This window comes from Aythya ferina, assembly GCF_964211825.1.
Source record: "Aythya ferina genome assembly, contig: HAP1_SCAFFOLD_1197, whole genome shotgun sequence".
NCBI lineage: Eukaryota > Metazoa > Chordata > Aves > Anseriformes > Anatidae > Aythya > Aythya ferina.
Genome location: NW_028180808.1, coordinates 1 through 22,521, shown reverse-complemented (window position 1 = coordinate 22,521; position 22,521 = coordinate 1). Strand labels below are relative to the sequence as shown.

Genomic DNA, 22,521 nt, shown 5'->3' with positions numbered 1-22,521 from the left:
GGTCCCTATAGGACCCCCCAGGCCCTATAGGACCCTCCCGGTCCCTATAGGACCCCCCCGGCCCTATAGGACCCCCCGGCCCTATAGCGCCCCCCAGGCCCTATAGGACCCCCCTGGTCCCTATAGAACCCCTCAGGCCCTATAGGATCCCCCCAGGCCCCTATAGGACCCCCCTGGTCCCTATAGAACCCCTCAGGCCCTATAGGACCCCCCAGGCCCCTATAGAACCCCCTGGTCCCTATAGGACCCCCCAGGCCCTATAGGACCCTCCCGGTCCCTATAGGACCCCCCCGGCCCTATAGGACCCCCCGGCCCCTATAGCGCCCCCCAGGCCCTATATAGGACCCCCCTGGTCCCTATAGAACCCCCCGGCCCTATAGGAGCCCCCCAGGCCCTATAGGACCCCCCTGGCCCTATAGGAACCCCCCTGGTCCCTATAGGACCCCCTGGCCCTATAGGACCCCCCCCAGCTCCTATAAGACCCCCCCGGCCCCCTATAGACCCTATAGGGGCCGCGTGCAGCTCCCGGCCCCCCCCCCCCTATAGGGGCCGTGGGGGCGGGGCCGAGCTCCTCCTCCTCCCCCCCCCCCCATATAAAAAAAAGACCCGACCCTTATGTACATATTTACACCCGGTGCGTATAGGGGGCGGGGGGGGGGGGGGGGGGGGGCGGGAGGGGCGAAGGGGCCGATCCTGAGCGATGCTGGGCGCGGGGGAGGTGCGAGTAACCTCGGAGTAAAGTCGGAGTAACCTCGGAGTAACCTCGGAGTAAAGCAGGAGTAGCCTGGGGCAAGGTGAGACCTCGGAGTAAGGGGTGTTCGGGCGCAGGGTGAAGTGGGAGTAACCGTGGGGCGCGGTGAAGCGCCAGAGTAAAGGTGTGTAACTTCTGAGTAAAGTGGGAGTAGGCTTGGAGTAGCCTCAGAGTAGTGGAGCCCGCCCAGCAGCAGTGTGGGGGGCTCTGAGGAAGGGCTGAGTAACTTTGGAGCAACGGCTGGCGTGGGAGTAACGCTTACATGGCCTCAGAGTAAGGGCTGAGCAACCTCTGTGTATCTGCCGTGACCTGTAGTAACTGGCTAACAGTGTCACACCTGCCCCAGTCACGGCCTGTAGTAAGGACTGAGCACCCTTGGAGTAACAGAGGTGACCCCCCCCCCGCCCCTCCCCTCAGGTTCTGGCCCAACCCTAGGGGCGGAGACACCTCTGAGGAAACGATGAGTAGTGCCACAGCGAGCAGCGGAAGTTGGCTGAGTAACCTTCGAGTAAGGAACTGAAAGTGCAGCAAGGAAGAAACAAACAGAGCGGAACCCAAGAAACCTCTGAGTAAAGGCACTGCAGGGGCTGAGAAACCTCTGAGTAAGCCTTGAGTAGCACAAGGGGAGCCAAAGGGCCTTTAAGAAGGTCAACTAAACAGTGAGTAAGTGTGGAGCAAGGCCCACGTCCCCTCTGAGTAAACCACTGAGGAGCCTCCACAGGAGCCCAGTTACCGGTGTGGAGTGTTGAGAGCCCATAAGTAACCTGTCAGTAAGGGCTGAGTAGCCTCTGAGTAAAGAGAGGCAGGCTGAGATGTGTGTAACGCTGGAGTAGTGCCTGAGGAAGGGGCAACGGGGGGAGTAAAGCCTTAAATAGCACGGGCTGAGTAAAGTCGGAGCAGCTACAAAGGAGCAGGGAGCGAGCGCATAACCTCAGAGGAAAGGCTGAGTAGTGAGGACATGGGAGCTGAGTAAAGGCAAAGGAAGCGGGTGGAGAGAGGGCTGAGTAACCCTGGAGTAAGGTCCAAGTAGTGATAAAAGTACCAAATAACCCCAAACGAAGGGCTGAGTTAGCCCAGTGTAATGACACCCACGAGTAACCCTGGAGTAAGGTACGTGTAGTGATAAAAGTACCAAATATGCCAAAAGTAAGGGCCGAGTAAGCCCAGTGTAAGGCCCCCCCCCCCCATAAATAACCCTGGATTAGGGGGGCAGACCCTGACCCGTGGCTGAGTAGTGGTGGAGTAACCCTGGAGCAGGAGCTGAGTAACCACGGAGTAAGGAGGAGCTGGGTAACGCGGGAGTTAGGAGGGAGCAGGGACAGCGTAGTGCTGAAGTAAGGCTGGAGTAGGGCAGAGGCAGCCCCACAGCACGGCCTCAGCTCCTCGGTGTAAAGGGGGAGTAAACCCAGAGTAAGGCCACAGAGTAGCCACAGCCTCAGGAGCAAGCGAGGGAGGGGGGAACCACTCACCCAGGGCCCCCCCGGGACCGAGGGAGCCCCGAGTAACCTCGGAGTAACCTCGGAGTAACGAGTGAGTAACCTCGGAGTAAGCCCGGAGGAAGGGCACAGCCACTCCCCCACCCCCCCGAACGCCCCAGAAGGGGGCCGAGGCCCCGCCCACCCCCGGAAGACACGTAGCCCCGCCCCCTCTAAGCCCCGCCCCCCTCTAAGCCCCGCCCCCTCGGGGGAGGGGCCCCTATAGACTCTGTATTGCCTTGAAAAAATAAACTAAATCGGGGGGGGGGGGGTGAACCCCAAAACCGGGGAAATTTCCCCCAAAAATCGGGGGTCCCGCGCCCCCCCCCCCTCCCCCCCTCCAGTCCAGCAGCGTCTCGTGGGGGGGGAGGGGCAGATTTTTTTTTGGGGGGGGGGGGGGGGCAGCAGGAACAGTTCAGGCCCCCCCCCCCTCACCCCCCCCCCCCAAATTTTGGGGGGCGGCTCGGGGGGTCGCAGCAGCATCCGGGGGCTGTGGGGAGAGGAAAGGGTTAAGGGGGGCCCCCAAAATTATCCTCCCCCCCCCCCCCCAACTGAACCCCCCCTTTTTTGGGGAGGAAAACCCCAATTATGGGAGTTTTTTTTGGGGGGGGTATCCCATATTTTTGGGGACCCCCCCTCCTTTTTTTGGGGGTGTCCCTATTATTTGGGGGGGGGGCATTATTTTGGGGGTGTCCCTATTATTTTGGGGGGGTCCCCATTTTTTTGGGGGGTCCCCATATTTTTGGGGGTGTCCCTATTATTTTGGGGGGTCCCCATTTTTTTGGGGGGGATCCTCATATTTTTGGGGGTGTCCCTATTATTTTGGGGGGTCCCCATATTTTTGGGGGGTCCCCATATTTTTTGGGGGGGGTCCCCGTTTTTTGGGGGTCCCCATTTTCTTGGGGGGTGTCCCCATTTTTTGGGGGTGTCCCCAATTTTTTGGGGTCCCCATTTTTTTTGGGGGGGTCCCAATTTTTGGGGGGGGGTCCCCAATTTTTTTTTTGGGGGGGGGGGGGGGGTCCCTACCTGCCAGGCGTCAGAACTCCGTGTCCAGCACCCCGAAACGCGGTGGCACCTGGGGAGAAATGGGGGGGGGGTCGGGGGGGGTCCCAAAATTGGGGGGGTCCCCGAAAGTGAGGGGGGGTCCCAAAAAGGGGAGGGGGGGCCCAAAAAAGTGAGGGGGGGGTCCTACAAACTGGAGGGGTCCTGGGAGTTTGGGGGAGACCTGGGATTTGTGGGGGGGGGAATTGGTAAATTTTGGGGTGCACCCCCAGATTTTTGGGGTGGATTCCTCAGATTTTGGGAAATTGCCTCGGTTTTAAGGTGGGAGTACCCCGAAATTTGGGGCGAATCCTACATTTTTGGGGCTCTCATATTTTTTTTTTGGGGGGGGGATTGATTTTGGGGCCGTTTCATTGGATTTTGGGGATTTTGGGGGGGCGGTCTCTGAATTTTGGGGTGATTCTCTAGATTTTAGGCGACTTCTTCAGATTTTGGGGTGAATTCTTCACATTTTGGGTGATGCTCCCTTGATTTTGGGGTTTCCCTTGATTTAGGGGGGGGTCCCCTGGTTTTTCGAGGGGTCCCCCTGTTTTTTGGGGGGTTTATCTATTTTTTGGGGGATTTATCTATTTTTTTGGGGAAAACCCCAGATTTTGGGGGGAACCCCAAATTTTGGGGCACATTCCCGGGATTTTGGGTCTTCCTCAGGCTCTGGGGGACCTGGGTTTTGGGGCAGTTTCTGACATTTCGGGGGAGTTCCCAGATTTGGGAGGGGGTTCCCCTGATCCGGGGGGAGAGGACTCGGGGGGGGGGGGGTGGATTTTTGGGGTGAATTCCCGGGATTTTGGGGCTCACCGGGGTCGGGCAGGGAGGCGGAGCGCAGCCCCGTCTCCTTCTGCAGCTGGATCTCCTTCAGCGCGAAGATGGAGGTGGCTGCGGGGGGCGGGGCCTCACCTCAGGGGGGCGGGGCCTCGCCCGAGGCCACGCCCACGAGCCCCACCCTCTCTGGCCACGCCCACTTTCGAGCTCCACCCCTCCAAACCCCGCCCCAACAAGCCCCACCCCCTTCCTTCCCCCTCCTCCCTCCCACCCCCAAACTCCTCCCACAGCGAAGCCCCGCCCCTAAAGGCCACGCCCCCTAAAGGCCCCTCCCCCTAAAAGCCCCGCCCCAAAAGCCCCGCCCCCCACCACGCCCCACCCCCATCCCAAGGTCCCCTCCCTTCCCGCTCAGACCCCGCCCACTTCACTTAGACCCCGCCCACCACCCAAGGCTCCTCCCCCTTATGCCCCTCCCCTCCAGTAGGCCACGCCCACTCCCTCAAGCCCCGCCCACCCGGCCCCTCCCCCAGCCCCTCCCCTCCTCTCCCTCCCCATTCAGGCCCCGCCCCTCCCTCCAGGCCCCTCCCCCTTATGCCCCTCCCCTCCCTTAGGCCCCTCCCCCTCCCTCAGGCCCCGCCCATCAAGCCCCGCCCCTCCCCTCAAGCCCCGCCCACAAAGCCCCACCCCCTCCCCACCACGCCACCCCTCCCTTCCCCCCCCATTCCCTTTCAGCCCCCGCCCTCCCCCCTCAGGCCCCTCCCACTTTCTCCCCGCCCCCTCAGGCCCCTCCCCCTTTAGGCCCCGCCCCCTCCAGGCCCCGCCCACTCACTGTCGGGCAGGGTGGTGACGCGGGGCCCCAGGCAGGCGAAGAAGGGGTGCCCCATCGCCTCCGCCGCCGGCACCCGGCGCCGCCCCTCGAACTGACCCCGCCCATCAGGACACGCCCACCGAGGGGGCGGGGCCACGCCGGGCCACGCCCCCTTTCGGTGGGCGGGGCTCCACGTGGTGGGCGGGGCCCCTCCTCCCTCCAGGCCCCTCCCACCCGTCCCAGCCCCGTGCGCCGCCCCCGTGGTTGGGTAAGGGGGCGGGGCCTAAAGGAGGCTCCGCCCACTGGGAGGGGTTCGGGGGAAGCTCCGCCCACACTGAGGGTGGAGGCCACGCCCACATTAGGGAAAGGGGAGTGGCCTAAGAGCATGCAGCCACTAATAGGGAGAGGGGTGGGGCTGGGGGTGGGGTCTAGAGTGAAGGGGGCGGGGCTTGTGGCAGAATGGGAGGGGCTTGAGGTAGGGGGAGGAGTCTGGGGTGGTTGGGCGGGGCCACATCAGGCCACGCCCCTTCGGTGGGCGTGCCCCCTTCTCCCTCCAATCCCCTCCCACCACCATAGTGGGGAAAAGGGGGCGGGGCCTAAGGGAGGCTCCGCCCACTGGGAGGGGTTTGGTGGAAGCTCCGCCCACACGGAGGGCGGAGGCCACGCCCACCTCAGGAAAAGGGGCGTGGCCTCAGAGCACGCAGCCACTAATGGGGAGGGAGAGGGGTGGAGCTGGGGGCGGGGTCTAGGGTGAAGGGGGCGTGGCTTGTGGCAGAAGGGGAGGGGCTTGAGGCAAAGGGGGCGTGGTCTGGGGTTAGTGGGCGGGGTTTGCTCAGGCCCCGCCCCCTCACCTGCAGCAGCTTCCCCAGGAGGTCGGCGCCGTCGTGGTCCAGCCTGGGGGGGGAGGGGAGGGGAGGGGGGGGTCAGCATTTTGGGGGGGGGGGAGGGGATGGGGGGGGCACTTGGGGGGCACCTGAGGGTCTGGGGGGGGCACTTGGGGGTCTGGGGGGGGCACTTAGGGACCTGGGGGGGGGTATTTGGGGGCCTGGGGGGGGAACTTGGGGGTCTGGGGGGGCAATTGGGGGTCTGGGGGGTACTTGGGGGGCAGTTGGGGGTCTGGGGGGGGCACTTGGGGGTCAGGGGGGGGGGCATTTGGGGGCCTGGTGGGGGCACTTGGGGGGCATATGGGGGTCGGGGGGGTCACTTGGGGGTCTGGGGGGGCACTTGGGGGGCAACGAAGGGCTCTTGGGGGTCGGGGGGGCACTTGGGGGTCTGGGGGGGTTATTTGAGGGTCGGGGGGGGGCACTTAGGGGTCTGGGGGGGCACTTGGGGGGCATTTGGGGGTCGGGGGGTCACTTGGGGGTCCGGGGGGGTCACTTGGGGGTCTGGGGGGGTCACTTGGGGGTCCGGGGGGGCACTTGAGGGTCTCACCGTGGGGCATTTGGGGGTCGGGGGGGTCACTTGGGGGTCTGGGGGTTCACTTGGGGGTCTGGAGGGGCTATTTGAGGGTCGGGGGGGCACTTGGGGGTCAGGGGGGGCACTTGGGGGTCGGGGGGTCACTTGGGGGTCTCACTGGGGGTCACTTGGGGGTCGGGGGGGGCACTTGGGGGTCCGGGGGGGTCACTTGGGGGTCTGGGGGGGCACTTGGGGGGCACTTGGGGGTACTTAGGGGTATGGGGGCTACTCAGGGGTCACTTGGGGGTCTGGGGGGGGGCACTTGGGGGTCACTTGGGGGTCTGGGGGGGGCACTTGGGGGTCGGGGAACAGCTTGGGGGCCCGGTGGGGACATTTGGGGGTCACTTGGGGGTCTGGGGGGGTCACTTGGGGGTCCGGGGGGGTCCCCGGGGGTCTCACCGTGGGGCGTGGTGCCGCAGCCCCTCGGGGGGGTAGGCGGGGTATTTGTGTGCCCGGAACTCGGCGTTGGCCCCGATCCCCGGCCACGTCTCCTCCGTCGGGGTCCCTGGGGGGGCACCAGTGGGGTCCCCGCCCCCAAAATCCCCCCGATCGCCCCCAAAATCCCCCCGATCGCCCCCAAAATCCCCCCGATTGCCCCCAAAAACCCGCCAGCAACCCCCCCAGGCTCCCCAAAGCCGCTTTGTTTGACCCCAAAAGGCTTCGATCTGCCCCAAAATCCTTCCATTTCACCCCAAAATCCTTTCTTTTCACCCCCAAATCCTTTCATTTCACCCCAAATCCTTCCATTTCACCCCAAATCCTTTCATTTCACCCCAAAACCCCTTCATTTCACCCCAAATCCTTCAATTTCACCCCAAAACCCCTTCATTTCACCCCAAATCCTTCAATTTCACCCCAAAACCCCTTCATTTCACCCCAAAATCCTTCCAATTCACCCCAAATCCTTCCATTTCACCCCAAAACCCCTTCATTTCACCCCAAATCCTCTCATTTCACCCCAAATCCTTCCATTTCCCCCCAAAACCCCTTCATTGCACCCCCAAACCCTTTTATTTGCTCCCAGCCCCCATCAAATTGCCCCAAATCCCTTTATTTAACCCTAAAACCTTTTCTTTGCCCCCAAATCCCTTGATTTACCCCAAAAGTCTGTGATTTAACCCCAAACCTCCTGGATTCCCCCCCCCAACCCCTAATTTACCCCAAACCCTTGAATTTAACCCCAAACTCCCCAGATTTCCCCCAAATTGCCCGGATTTCCCCCAACCCCCTTAAATTAACCCCACACTCCCCAAATTTGCCCCAAAACCCATACTTTAACCCCAACTCCCTTAATTTAACCCCAAACCCCTTAATTTAACCTAATCCCCTTCATTTAACCCCAAAACCCTTCATCTAACCCCACACTCCCCGGATTTCCCCTAAACCCCCAAATTTCCCCCCAAACTACCAAATTTCCCCCCAAACCCCCAAATTTAACCCAAATCCCCTTTATTTCTCCCCAACCCCCTCCATCTCCCTCCAACCCCCCAGATTTGCCCCAAACCCCTTCATTTCCCCCCAAACCCCTTCATTTCCCCCCAAACCCCCAAATTTCCCCCCAAACCCCCAAATTTCCCCCCAAACCCCCAAATTTACCCCAAACCCCCAAATTTACCCCAAATCCCCTTTATTTCCCCCAAACCCCTTTATTTCCCCCCAACCCCCTCCATCTCCTTCCACCCCCCCTGGATTTGCCCCAAACCCCCTCATTTCCCCCCAAACCCCCTCATTTCCCCCAAACCCCCAAATTTCCCCCCAAACCCCCAAATTTACCCCCAAACCCCCAAACTTAACCAAAATCCCCTTTATTTCCCCCAAACCCCTTTATTTCCCCCAACCCTCTCCATCTCCTTCCACCCCCCTGGATTTGCCCAAAACCCCCTCATTTCCCCCCAAACCCCCTGGTTTCCCCCCAAACCCCCTCTTTTCCCCCCAGACCCCCCGATTTACCCTAAACCGCCCGGATTTGCCCCAAAAAGCCCCGTACCCAGCAGGCGGAAGATGAAGTGCAGCTGCTCCTCCACGGTGGCGCCGGGGAACAGCGGCCCCCCGTCACCATCTCCGAGAAGATGCAGCCCACGCCCCTGCCGAGCGTGCAAGGCCCTCGTGCAAGGCCCTCGTGCAAGGCCCTCGTGCGAGGCCCTCGTGCGAGAGATCCCCCCCCCGACCCCCCCAGACCCCCCGGTGACCGTGCAAGAGCCCCCGATCCCCGTGCGAGCCCCCCGAGCTGGTGCGAAGCCCCGATCCCATCCTCGTGCGAGGCTCCCAGTCCTCGTGCAAGGCTCTTGTGCAAGACCCTCGTGCAAGAGACTCCCCAAATCACACCATAACGGCCATATAAGAGCCCCAGATCCCCGTGCAAGCCTCATTAGTTGGTGTGAAGCCCCAATATCACCCTCGTGAGCCCCCCCAGCCCTTGTGCAAGGCCTCGTGCAAGGCTCTTGTGCAAGACCTTGTGCAAGGAACTCCCAAAATAGCACCGTAATGGCCATACAAGAGCCCCAGTTCCCCGTGCAAGCCCCCTGAGCTGGTGCAAAGCCCCAATACCACCCTTGTGAGCCCCCCCCAGCCCTCGTGCAAGGCCCTCGTGCAAGGCCCTCGTGCAAGAGACTCCCCAAATCACACCATAATGGCCATATATGAGCCCCAGTTCCCCTTGGAAGCCCCCCAGGCTGGTGCAAAGCCCCGATATCACCCTCATGAGCTCCCCCAGCCCTCGTGCAAGGCCCTCGTGCAAAGCCCTCGTGCAAGAGACTCCCCAAATCACACCATAACAGTCATATAAGAGCCCCAGATCCCCCTAGGAGCCCCCCAGGCTGGTGCAAAGCCCCAATATCACCCTCGTGCACACCCCCCCCAGCCCTCGTGTGATCCCCCGAGCCCTTGTGCAAGCCCTCGTGCAAAGCCCTCGTGCAAGAGACTCCCCAAATCACACCATAATGGCCATATATGAGCCCCAGTTCCCCTTGGAAGCCCCCCAGGCTGGTGCAAAGCCCCGATATCACCCTCGTGCGCCCCCCCAGCCCTCGTGCAAGGCCCTCGTGCAAACCCTTGTGCAAGAGACTCCCCAGATCACACCATAATGGCCATACAAGAGCCCCAGATCCCCGTGCAAGCCCCCCAGGCTGGTGCAAAGCCCCAGTCCCATCCTCGTGCGAGGCTCCTGGTCCTCGTGCAAGGCTCTTGTGCAAGACCCTCGTGCAAGAGACTCCCCAAATCACACCACAATGGCCATACAAGAGCCCCAGATCCCCCTGGGAGCCCCCTAGGCTGGTGCAAAGCCCCGATATCACCCTCGTGAGCCCCCCCCAGCCCTCGTGCAAGGCCCTCGTGCAAGACCCTCGTGCAAGAGACTCCCTAAATGACACCACAATGCCCATACAAGAGCCCCAGATTCCCCTAGAAGCCCCCCAGGCTGGTGCAAAGCCGCGATATCACCCTCGTGCGCCCCCCCCAGCCCTCGTGCAAGGCCCTCGTGCAAGGCCCTCGTGCAAGGAACTCCCAAAATAGCATCATAATGGCCATACAAGAGCCCCAGATCCCCCTAGGAGCCCCCCAGCCTGGTGCAAAGCCCCAATATCACCCTTGTGAGCCCCCCCAGCCCTCGTGCAAGCCCTCGTGCAAAGCCCTCGTGCAAGAGACTCCCCAAATCACACCATAATGGCCATATAAGAGCCCCAGATCCCTTAGGAGCCCCCCAGGCTGGTGCAAAGCCCCGATATCACCCTCGTGCACACCCCCCCCAGCCCTCGTGTGATCCCCCCAGCCCTCGTGCAAGGCCCTCGTGCAAGGCTCTTGTGCAAGAGACTCACTAAATGACACCACAATGCCCATACAAGAGCCCCAGATCCCCCTAGGAGCCCCCCAGCCTGGTACAAAGCCCCGATATCACCCTCGTGAGCCCCCCCAGCCCTCGTGCAAGGCTCTTGTGCAAGACCCTCGTGCAAGAGACTCCCTAAATGACACCACAATGCCCATACAAGAGCCCCAGATCCCCCTAGGAGCCCCCCAGCCTGGTACAAAGCCCCGATATCACCCTCGTGAGCCCCCCCAGCCCTCGTGCAAGGCCCTCGTGCAAGGCCCTCGTGCGAGGCGCTCACCACATGTCGATCTGCGTGGAGTACTCGGTGGAGCCCAGCAGGATGTCGGGGGGCCGGTACCAGAGCGTCACCACCTCGTTGGAGTACGTCTTGGTGGGGATCGACTTGGCCCGCGCCAGCCCTGGGGGGGGTCCGGGGGGGTCAGGGGGGGTCCTCAAAGGGGTCCTGGGGGGGACTGGGGTCTTTGAGGGGGGCCTCGGGGGGGAATTGGAGTCTCCAAAGGGGTCCTGGGGGGGCTGGGGGGGGAATTGGGGTCCCCAAAGGGGTCCTGGGGGGGCTGGGGGGGGAATTGGGGTCCCCAAAGGGGTCCTGGGGTCTTTGAGGGGGGCCTCGGGGGGGAATTGGGGTCCCCAAAGGGGTCCCGGGGGGGAAATATGGGGCTGGGGGGGGCCCTAAAGGGGTCCTGGGGGGGTATTGGGGTCCCCTAAGGGGTCCTGGGGGGACTGGGGTCTTTGAGGGGGTCCTGGGGGGGGAATTGGGGTCCCCAAAGGGGTCCTGGGGGGGGAATTGGGGGCCCCAAAGGGGTAATAGGGGGGGCTGGGGAGGGAATTGGGGTCTCCAAAGGGGTCCTGGGGGGGGAAAGGGGGGGAAATATGAGGCTGGGGGGGTCCCTAAAGGGGTCCTGGGGGGGAATTGGGGTCCCCAAAGGGGTGCTGGGGGGGACTGGGGTCTTTGAGAGGAGCCTGGGGAGGGAAATGGGGTCCCCAAAGGGGTCCTGGGGGGGGAATTGGGGTCCCCAAAGGGGTCCTGGGGGGGGAATTGGGGTCCTCAAGGGGTCCTGGGGGGGCTGGGGGGGGGAGTTGGGGTCCCCTAAGGGGTCCTGGGGGGGGAAAGGGGGGAAATATGGGGTGGGGGGGGCCCTAAAGGGGTCCTGGGGGGGGAATTGGGGTCCCCAAAGGGGTCCTAGGGGGGAATTGGGGTCCTCAAGGAGTCCTGGGGGTCTCTGGGAGGGTTTTTTGGGGTTTCCAAGGCGTTTTTTGGGGTCCCAAAGGCCATTTCTGAGGTCCCAAATGCACTTTTTGTTGTCCCCAAGGGCCGTTTTTGGGTCCCCAAGCCCCTTTTTGGGGTCCCTAAGGGCTACTTTTGGGTCCCTAAGACCCGTTTTGTGTCCCAAAGCCCCTTTTTGGTGCTCCCCTGCCCCTTTTTACCCCCCCCATGCCCCTTTTTGCTCTCCCAGCCCCTTTTTGTGCCCCCCAGCCCCTTTTTGGGTCCCTAAGGGTAACTTTGGTGCCCCCACACCCCATTTTTGGGTCCTGAATCCCCTTTTTGCCCCCAAACCCCCTTTTTTGCCCCCCCCAGCCCTTTTTTCCCCCCCAGCCCCTTTTTGTGCCCCCCCATCCCCTTTTTCCCCCCCCAGCTCCTTTTTGTCCCCCCCCAGGTCCTTTTTTTGCCCCCCCAGCCCCTTTTTTGGCCCCCCCAGCCCCTTTTTTGGCCCTCACACCCCATTTTTGGGTCCCGAATCCCCTTTTTTTGCCCCCCCAGCCCCTTTTTCTTGCCCCCCAGCCCCTTTTTTCCCCCCCCCATCCCTTTTTCCCCCCCCCCATCCCCCTTTTTTCCCCCCCAGCCCCTTTTTACACCCCCCAGCTCCTTTTTGTGCCCCCCCATCCCCTTTTTCGCCTCCCCCAGCCCCTTTTTGGGTCCCAAATCCCCTTTTTCCCCCCCCCCAGCCCCTTTTTGTACCCCCCCAGCCCCTTTTTGGGTTCCCTAAGGATAACTTTGCCCCCCCCATCCCCTTTTTTCCCCCCCCCAGCCCCTTTTTGTCCCCCCCCAGGTCCTTTTTTTGCCCCCCCAGCCCCTTTTTTGGCCCTCACACCCCATTTTTGGGTCCCGAATCCCCTTTTTTTGCCCCCCAAGCCCCTTTTTGTTCCCCCCCAGCCCCTTTTTTCCCCCCTCCCAGCCCCTTTTTGCCCCCCCCAGCCCCTTTTTGTCCCCCCCCATCCCCTTTTTCCCCCCCCATCCCCTTTTTGTCCCCCCCCATCCCCTTTTCCCCCCCCCCCCCGACCCTTTTTGGGTCCCAAATCCCCTTTTTTTGCCCCCCACACCCCATTTTTGGGTCCCGAATCCCCTTTTTCTGTCCCCCCATCCCCTTTTTCCCCCCCCCCATCCCCTTTTTGTCCCCCCCCAGCCCCTTTTTGTCCCCCCCCAGCCCCTTTTTTTCCCCCCCCAGCCCCTTTTTGTCCCCCCCCATCCCCTTTTTGTCCCCCCCCATCCCCTTTTTTCCCCCCCATCCCCTTTTCCCCCCCCCCATCCCCTTTTTCCCCCCCCCATCCCCTTTTTCCCCCCCCCATCCCCTTTTTGTCCCCCCCCAGCCCCTTTTTGTCCCCCCCCATCCCCTTATTTCCCCCCCCCCTCACCGAAATCCGCCAGCTTCAGCTCCCCGCGGCGGCTGAGCAGGAGGTTCTGGGGCTTGAGGTCGCGGTGCAGCACCTTGTGGCGGTGGCAGAAGGCCAGGCCCCGCAGCAGCTGGAACAGGAACAGCTGCCCCCCCCCCCCCCCCAAAAAACACCTTGCACGCGCACTTTGCACGCCCCTTTGCACGCCCCTCGCACGCCCCTCGCACGCCCGGGGGCCCCTCGTACGCCCTGAGCCCCCCCCCCCCCAGGGGTCACCCCCGTGGGTTGCCTCGGATGCTTGATCCCTGTGCACACTCGCACCCCCCCTTGCACGCTCGCACCCCTCTTGCACGCTCACACGCCCCCTTGCACACTCACACCCCCCCTTGCACACTCACACCCCCCTTGCACACCCCTTGCACACCTATGATCCCCTTGCACACTCGCACCCCCCCTTGCACACCCTTTCTGCACCCCCGGACCCATTGCACACTCGCACCCCCCCTTGCACACTCACACCCCCCTTGCACACCCACACCCCCCTTGCACACTCACGCGCCCCTTGCACACTCACACCCCCCCCTTGCACACCCCTTGCACACCTACAATACCCTTGCACACCCCCGACCCCTTTGCACACCCTTTCTGCACCCCTGGACCCCTTGCACACCCACACTCCCCTTGCACACTCACTCCCCCCTTGCACACTCACAGCCCCCTTGCAGGTGCAGAAATATCTGGGAGCACCCCAGTGCCTTGTGCACACACCTTGCACACTTGGCCCCCTTGCACACTCACACCCCCCTTGCACACCCCTTGCACACCTATGATCCCCTTGCACACCCCTTGCACACCCCAGTCCCCTTTGCACACCCTTTCTGCACCCCTGGACCCTTTGCACACCCATGCTCCCCTTGCACACTCACAGCCCTCTTGCACACCCCTTGCACGCCCCTGGACCTCTTGCACACCCAAGATCCCCTTGCACACTTATGATCCCCTTACACGCTCCTTGCACACTCAGGACCCCCTTGCACACTCCTAGACCTCTTGCACACCCACAACCCCCTTGCACACCCATGACCCCCTTGCACACCCTTTGCACACCCCACGACCCCTTGCACTCCCACGACCCCTTTGCACACCCCTTGCACACCCACAACCCCCTTGCACAATCCTTGCACACCCCTGGATCCCTTGCACACCTCTGGACCCCTTGCACACCCACAACGCCTTGCACACCCTTTGCACACCCACAACCCCTTTTGCACACCCATGAGCTCCTTGCACACCTACGACCCCCTTGCACACTCATTGCACACCCCTGAGCCCCTTGCACTCCCACAACCCCTTTGCACACCCACGACTCCCTTGCACACCCACAACCCCTTGGCACACTCCTTGCACACCCCTGAGCCCCTTGCACACCCCTGCACCACTTGCACACCTACGACCCCCTTGCACACTCCTTGCACACCCCTGGACCCCTTGCACACCCATGACCCCCTTGCACACCTACGACCCCCTTGCACACCCACAACCCCTTGGCACACTCCTTGCACACCCCTGAGCCCCTTGCACTCCCACGACCCCCTTGCACACCTACGACCCCCTTGCACACCCACGACCCCCTTGCACACTCCTTGCACACCTCTGGACCCCTTGCACACCCCTGGACCCCTTGCACTCCCACGACCCCCTTGCACTCCCACGACCCCTTTTGCACACCCCCGACCCCCTTGCACACCCACGACCCCCTTGCACAATCCTTGCACACCCCTGGACCCCTTGCACACCTCTGGACCCCTTGCACACCCACGACCCCTTGCACACCCTTTGCACACCCTTTCCACACCCCTGGACCCCTTGCACACCTACGACCCCCTTGCACACCCACAACCCCCTTGCACACCCACAACCCCCTTGCACACTCATTGCACACCCCTGGACCCCTTTGCACACCCACGACCCCTTTTGCACACCCATGACCCCCTTGCACACTCTTCACATGCCCCCAGGCTCCTTGCACGCCCCTTGCACGCCCCTTGCACGCCCCTTGCACGCACCTTGACGTTGTGCATGTTGATGATGCTGCCGCAGTCATCCAGGTACTGCTTCAGGTCCCGGTCCTGAAATTGGGGGGGGGGGTCCCCCAAAAAAAGGGGGGTCAGGAGGGGGCGGGGAGGTTTGGGGGAAATCTGGGGGGGGGTTGGGGGAGACCTGGGGGGATTTGGGGCAGCTCTGGGGGGGATTTGGGGGTCCTGGGGGGATTTGGGGGAGTCTTGGGGGGGATTTGGGGTCCTGGGGAGGAATTTGGGGTCCTGGGGGGGGATTTGGGGGTTCCTGCAGGGATTTGGGGGAGTCTCGGGGTGGCTCTGGGATCTCTGGGGGGATTTGGGGGTCTCTGGGAGGGGATTTTAGGGTCTCCAGGTAGGATTTTGGGGTCCCTGGGGGGGATTTTGGGGTCCCTGAGGGGATTCTGGGGTGCCTGGGGGGGATTTTGGGGTCCCCAAGTAGGATTTTGGGGTCCCTGGGGGGACTTTGGGGTCCCTGGGGGGGATTCTGGGGTCTCCAGGTAGGATTTTGGGGTCCCTGGGGGGGATTTTGAGGTCCCCAGGAAGGATTTTGGGGTCCCCGGGGTGGATTTGGGGTTCCTGGGGGGGATTCTGGGGTCCCCAGGTGAGATTTTGAGGTCCCTGGGGGGGATTTTGGGGACCCTGGGGAGATTTTGGGGTCCCTGGGGAGATTTTGAGGTCCCTGGGGGGATTTTGGAGTCTCTGGGGGGGATTCTGGGGTCCCCAGGTAGGATTTTGGGGTCTCTGGGGGGGATTTTGGGGTCCCTGGGAGGGATTTGGGGGTCCCCAGGTAGGATTTTGGGGTTTTTGGGGTGGATTTTGAGGTCCCCGGGGGGGATTTTGAGGTCCCTGGGTGGGCTTTTGGGGTCCCTGGGGTGGATTTGGGGTCCCTGGGGGGGATTCTGGGGTCCCCAGGTAGGATTTTGGGGTCTCTGGGGGGGATTTTGGGGTCCCCGGGGTGGATTTGGGGTCCCTGGGGGGGATTCTGGGGTCCCCAGGTAGGATTTTGGGGTCTCTGGGGGGGATTTTGGGGTCCCGGGGGTGGATTTGGAGTCCCTGGGGGAGGATTTTGGGGTCCCTGGGGGGGATTCTGGGGTCCCTGGGGGGGATTTTGAGGTCCCTGGGAGGGATTTGGGGGTCCCCAGGTAGGATTTTGGGGTCCCTGGGGAGGATTTTGGGGTCCCCAGGTAGGATTTTGTTTTTTTTGGGGTGGATTTTGAGGTCCCTGGGGGGGGGTTTTGAGGTCCCCAGGAAGGATTTTGGGGTCCCTGGGGGGATTTTGAGGTCCCCAGGTAGGATTTTGGGGTCCCGGGGGTGGATTTGGGGTGCTTTGGGGTTTTTGGGGTGCTCACCAGGTACTCGAAGACGAGGGTGAGGCAGCTCTGGGTGTGGATGATGTCGTGCAGCGTCACCACGTTGGCGTGCTTCAGGTCCTTCAGCAGCGACACTGCGGGGACACGCGTGGCTGGCACTCGTGCAAAGCCTCGTGCAAAGCCCCAGCCCTCGTGCAAAACCTCTCGGGAGCCCCCAGCCCTTGTGTAAATGCTCATGGCAGCCTCTGGCCCTCGTGCAAAGCCCCAGCCCTCGTGAAAATCTTTGTGGGAGTCCCCAGCCCTCGTGCAAAGCCCCCTGGGAGCCCCCAGCCCTCGTGCAAAGCCTCTCGGGAGCCCCCCAACCCTTGTGTAAATGCTCATGGCAGCCCCTGGCCCTCGTGCAAAGCCTTGTGCAAAGCCCCAGTCCTCGTGCAAAGCCTCACACGAGCCCCCAGCCCTCGTGCAAAGCCCCTCAGGAGCCCCCAGCCCTCGTGCAAAGCCTCTCAGGAGCCCCCAACCCTGGTGTAAAGCCTTGTGCGAAGCCCCAGCCCTCGTGCAAATCCTCGTACAAAGCCCCAACCCTCGTGAAAACCCTCGTGCAAAGCCCCGGCCCTCGTGCAAATCCTCTCAGGAACCTCCAGCCCTTGTGCAAATCCTCGTGCAAAGCCCCAATCCTTGTGCAAATCCTCATGCAAAGCCCCAGCCCTCGTGCAAAGCCCCTCAGGAGCCCCCACCCCTCGTGCAAAGCCTCTCAGGAGCCCCCAACCCTCGTACAAATCCTCGTGCAAAGCCCCAACCCTTGTGCAAATCCTCGTGCAAAGCCCCAACCCTTCTGCAAAGCCTCTCAGGAGCCTCCAGCCCTCGTGCCAATGCTTGTGGCCACCCCCAGCCCTCGTGCAAAGCCTTGTGCAAAGCCCCAGTCCTCGTGCAAAGCCTCACACGAGCCCCACCCCTCGTGCAAAGCCCCTCAGGAGCCCCCAGCCCTTGTGCCAATGCTTGTGGCCACCCCCAGCCCTCGTGCAAAGCCCCAACCCTCGTGCAAATCCCCAATCCTCGTGCAAATCCTTGTGCAAAGCCCCAACCCTTGTGCAAATCCTTGTGCGAAGCCCCAGCCCTTGTGCAAAGCCTCGTGCAGAGCCCCCACCCTTCGTGCAAAGCCTCTCAGGAGCCCCCAACCCTCGTGCAAATCCTCGTGCAAAGCCCCAGCCCTCGTGCAAAGCCCCTCAGGAGCCCCCAGCCCTCTCAGGAGCCCCCAACCCTGGTGCAAAGCCTCGTGCAAAGCCCCAACCCTCGTGAAAACCCTCGTGCAAAGCCCCTGCCCTCGTGCAAAGCCCCTCAGGAGCCCCCAACCCTGGTGCAAATCCTTGTGCAAAGCCCCAACCCTCGTGAAAACCCTCGTGCAAAGCCCCAGCCCTCGTGCAAAGCCCCTCAGGAGCCCCCAGCCCTCGTGCAAAGCCTCTCAGGAGCCCCCAACCCTTGTGTAAATGCTTGTGGCAGTCCCTGGCCCTCGTGCAAAGCCTTGTGCAAAGCCCCAGCCCTCGTGCAAAGCCTCACATGAGCCCCCAGCCCCGGTGCAAAGCCCCAGCCCTTGTGCAAATCCTTGTGCAAAGCCCCTCAGGAGCCCCCAACCCTGGTGTAAAGCCTCATGGGAAGCCCCAGCCCTGGTGCAAATCCTCGTGCAAAACTCCAGCCCTTGTGCAAAGCCTCTCAGGAGCCTCCAGCCCTCGTGCCAATGCTTGTGGCCACCCCCAGCCCTCGTGCAAAGCCTTGTGCAAAGCCCCAGTCCTCGTGCAAAGCCTCACACGAGCCCCCAGCCCCGGTGCAAAGCCCCAGCCCTTGTGCAAATCCTTGTGCAAAGCCCCTCAGGAGCCCCCAACCCTGGTGTAAAGCCTCATGGGAAGCCCCAGCCCTGGTGCAAATCCTCGTGCAAAACTCCAGCCCTTGTGCAAAGCCTCTCAGGAGCCTCCAGCCCTTGTGTCAATGCTTGTGGCTGCCCCCAGCCCTCGTGCAAGGCCCCAACCCTTGTGCAAATCCTCGTGCAAAGCCCCAGCCCTTGTGCAAAGCCCCTCAGGAGCCCCCAACCCGGGTGTAAAGCCTCGTGCGAAGCCCCGGCCCTTGTGCAAATCCTCGTGCAAAGCCCCAGCCCTCGTGCAAAGCCCCCTGGGAGCCCCCACCCCTCGTGCAAAGCCCCTCAGGAGCCCCCAACCCTGGTGTAAAGCCTCGTGCGAAGCCCCGGCCCTCGTGCAAATCCTCTCAGGAACCTCCAACCCTGGTGCAAATCCTCGTGCAAAGCCCCAACCCTGGTGCAAATCCTCGTGCAAAGCCCCACCCCTTGTGCAAAGCCCCTCAGGAGGCCCCACCCCTCGTGCAAAGCCTCTCAGGAGCCTCCAACCCTGGTGTAAAGCCTCGTGCAAAGCCCCCGCCCTGGTGCAAATCCTCGTGCAAAGCCCCAACCCTCGTGAAAACCCTCGTGCAAAGCCCCAACCCTCGTGCAAAGCCCCCTGGGAGCCCCCACCCCTCGTGCAAAGCCCCCCAGGAGCCCCCAACCCGGGTGTAAACCCTCGTGCGAAGCCCCGGCCCTCGTGCAAACCCTCGTGCAAGCCCTCGTGCAAAGCCGTGGTGCACGCACCCTCGCGGATGGCGGTGCAGGGGGCGCCCTCCTCGTGCTCCAGGCGGATTTCCTTCAGCGCCACCAGGTTCTCGGTCAGCTTGCTGCGCCCCTTGTACACCGTGGCGTACGTGCCCTGGGGACACGGGGGGGGGGACACGTGGGGACACGAGGGGACATGGGGGGCATGTGGGGGCATGGGGGGGTATGAGGGGGTACAAGGGGACATGGGGGGGCATGTGGGGACATGGGGGGGGTACATGGGGACATGGGGGGGCACAAGGGGACACGTGGGGACAAGGGGGGGGCACGGGGGGCATGGGGGGGCATGGGGGGGCACGGGGGGCACGTGGGGACATGGGGGGCATGGGGGGACATGTGGGGGCATGGGGGGGTACATGGGGGCACGTGGGGGCACAGGGGGCATGGGGGGGCATGAGGGGACAAGGGGGGGCACAAGGGGACATGGGGGGGCATGGGGGGACACATGGGGACATGGGGGGTATGGGGGGACATGGGGGGGCATGGGGGGATAATGGGGGGACACAGGGACATGGGGGAGCATGTGGGGACATTGGGGGACATGGGGGGACACAGGGGTCATGGGGGGTATGGGGGGCATGGGGGGACATGGGGGGGCACAAGGGGACATGGGGGGGCATGGGGGGTACATGGGGACACAGGGGGCATGTGGGGGCATGAGGGGACATGGGGGGGCACATGGGGACATGGGGGGGGCACGGCGGGGCATGGGGGGGCATGGGGGGCATGTGGGGACATTGGGGGACATGGGGGGACACAGGGGTCATGGGGGGTATGGGGGGCATGGGGGGACATGGGGGGGCACAGGGGGACATGTGGGGGGCACGGGGGGGCATGGGGGGGCACAAGGGGACACGTGGGGACAAGGGGGGGCATGTGGGGACATGGGGGGTATGGGGGGGCATGGGGGGACACGTGGGGACACATGGGGACATGGGGGGGGTACAAGGGGGTGCGTGGGGACATGGGGGGGCACGGGGGGACATGGGGGGGGTACATGGGGGCACGTGGGGCATGTGGGGGCACAAGGGGACATGGGGGGCATGAGGGGACATGGGGGGGCTTGAGGGGGCACGTGGGGACATGGGGGGGCACAGGGGGGTATGGGGGGACATGGGGGGACACGGGGGTCATGGGGGGGCACAAGGGGACATGGGGGGGCACAAGGGGACACGTGGGGACAAGGGGGGGCACGGGGGGGGACATGGGGACATGTGGGGGCACAGGGGGCATGTGGGGACATGGGGGGGTACATGGGGACACAGGGGGCATGTGGGGGCACGGGGGGGCATGAGGGGACATGGGGGGGCACAAGGGGACATGGGGGGGCATGGGGGGGCATGTGGGGACATGGGGGGTACGTGGGGACACAGGGGGCATGTGGGGGCACGTGGGGACATGGGGGGGCACAGGGGGACATTGGGGGCTTGAGGGGACATGGGGGGACATGGGGGGACACGTGGGGATATGGGGGGGCATGAGGGGGCACAGGGGGACATGGGGGGACATGGGGGGGCTCGAGGGGACATGGGGGGGCACGGGGGGCATGAGGGGACATGGGGGGGCACAGGGGGTCATGGGGGGGCATGTGGGGACACGGGGCATGTGGGGGCACGGGGGGGGCATGAGGGGACATGGGGACATGGGGGGGCACAGGGGGACATGTGGGGGGCACAAGGGGTCATGGGGGGGCACGAGGGGACACGTGGGGCATGGGGGGGCACAAGGGGACATGGGGGGGGCACGTGGGGGCATGAGGGGACATGAGGGGACATGGGGGGGGACGTGGGGCATGTGGGGGCACGGGGGGACATGGGGGGGCACGGGGGGGTATGGGGGGACATGGGGGGGCACGGGGGGGCATGTGGGGACACAGGGGTCATGGGGGGGCACAAGGGGACATGGGGGGGCATGGGGGGCATGGGGGGACACGGGGGGGCACAAGGGGGACATGGGGGGGTACGAGGGAGCACGAGGGGACAAGTGGGGGCATGTGGGGGCACGAGGGGACTTTGGGGATTGAGGGGACATGGGGGGGGCATGGGGGGACACGGGGGGGGATGTGGGGACATGGGGGGACATGGGGGGCATGAGGGGGCATGGGGGGGTATGAGGGGGTACAAGGGGACATGGGGGGCATGAGGGGGCATGGGGGGCATGTGGGGACATGGGGGGGCACAGGGGGACATGGGGGGACATGGGGGGACACGGGGGTCATGGGGGGGCACAAGGGGACACGGGGGGCATGGGGGGTATGGGGGGACATGGGGGGGCATGGGGGGATAATGGGGGGGACACGGGGACATGGGGGGGCATGTGGGGACACATGGGGGCATGGGGGGCATGTGGGGACATGGGGGGGCACAGGGGGGTATGGGGGGACATGGGGGGACACGGGGGTCATGGGGGGGCACAAGGGGACATGGGGGGGCATCTGGGGGCATGAGGGGGCATGGGGGGGCATGGGGGGGCACACGGACATGGGGGGATATGGGGGGGCATGGGGGGCATGTGGGGACATTGGGGGACATGGGGGGGCACATGGGGACATGGGGGGGCACGGCGGGGCATGGGGGGGCACAGGGGGACATGTGGGGGGCATGGGGGGACATGGGGGGGCACAGGGGGACACGGGGGGGACACGGGGGGGCACGAGGGGGACACCGTGGGGACACGGGGGCCGTGGGGGGCGCGGCGGGGCCCTCACCTCTCCCAGTTTGTCCAGTTTGACGTAGGTCTCCAGCTTCCCGAAGCCGATCTCCGACTGGGGGGGGATGGGGACAGTTACTGGGAGCACTGGGAGGGGGCACCGTGCTCTACTGGTCTGGACTGGTCCGTACTGGGAGGCGCCGGGGGGATGCTGGGGGGCACTGGGAGACCCCCAAGGGGGCACTGCCTGCCCCTACTGGGCCATACTGGTTTGTACTGGGCCATACTGGTCTGTACTGGCCCATACTGGTTTGTACTGGTTTATACTGGTTTGTACTGGTTTATACTGGGACACAGCAAACAAATGAGCAGGTGGAGGCAGAGGGACCACCGCTGGACAGGACTGGGGCGCACCGCGAGGCCCGGGGGGCGCTGCCGGTTGCTCCTAGGGGCCTATACTGGTTTATACTGGTTTCTACTGGTTTGTACTGGTTTCTACTGGTTTGTACTGGTTTATACTGGGACACAGCAAACAAATGAGCTCTGGGTGGTGGCACAGGGACCACCGCTGGACAGGACTGGGGCGCACCATGAGGCCTGGGGGGCGCTGCCAGTTGCTCCTAGGGGCCCGTACTGGTTTATACTGGTTTGTACTGGTTTGTACTGGTTTATACTGGGACACAGCAAAGAAATGAGCTCCGGGTGGTGGCAGAAAGATCACCACTGGACAGGACTGGGGCGCACCACGAGGCTTGGGGGGCGCTACCAGTTGCTCCTAGGGGCCCGTACTGGTTTATACTAGTTTATACTGGTTTGTACTGGTTTGTACTGGTTTGTACTGGGACGCACCAGGGAGACGCGGCGCAGGCGGCGGCTGAGGGGGCTGGGCAGCACCAGGCGCTCCAGGCAGCCCTCGGGCAGGCGGATGTCGGCCGGCAGCGACAGGCGCTTGTTGATGTCCTGGGGGGGGGGGGGGGGAAAGGGGGGGGGGGTCAGCCCCCAGGGACCCCCCCCCAAAAAAAAAATAAAACCCAGAGACCCCCCCAGGGACACAGGGGGTGACAACGGGCCCTCAGGACCCCCAAAATAAA

General features: G+C 63.7%; 1 protein-coding gene across 1 annotated transcript; it reads right to left on the bottom strand.

The window, feature by feature from the left end:
* Positions 1-2,463: 2,463 nt before the first annotated feature.
* LOC311429472 (cyclin-dependent kinase 16-like) lies at positions 2,464-22,396 on the bottom strand (the record flags this gene model as incomplete). The annotated part of the gene is given in 15 exon segments (XM_084540547.1): positions 2,464-2,716; positions 3,253-3,301; positions 4,084-4,161; positions 4,877-4,967; positions 5,707-5,749; positions 6,710-6,815; positions 8,298-8,357; positions 8,360-8,394; positions 10,411-10,531; positions 12,765-12,888; positions 14,810-14,872; positions 16,171-16,265; positions 18,761-18,875; positions 21,489-21,545; positions 22,280-22,396. Coding segments are annotated over 15 exon segments (1,392 nt in total), but the record flags the coding sequence as incomplete, so codon positions are not given.
* Positions 22,397-22,521: the final 125 nt, after the last annotated feature.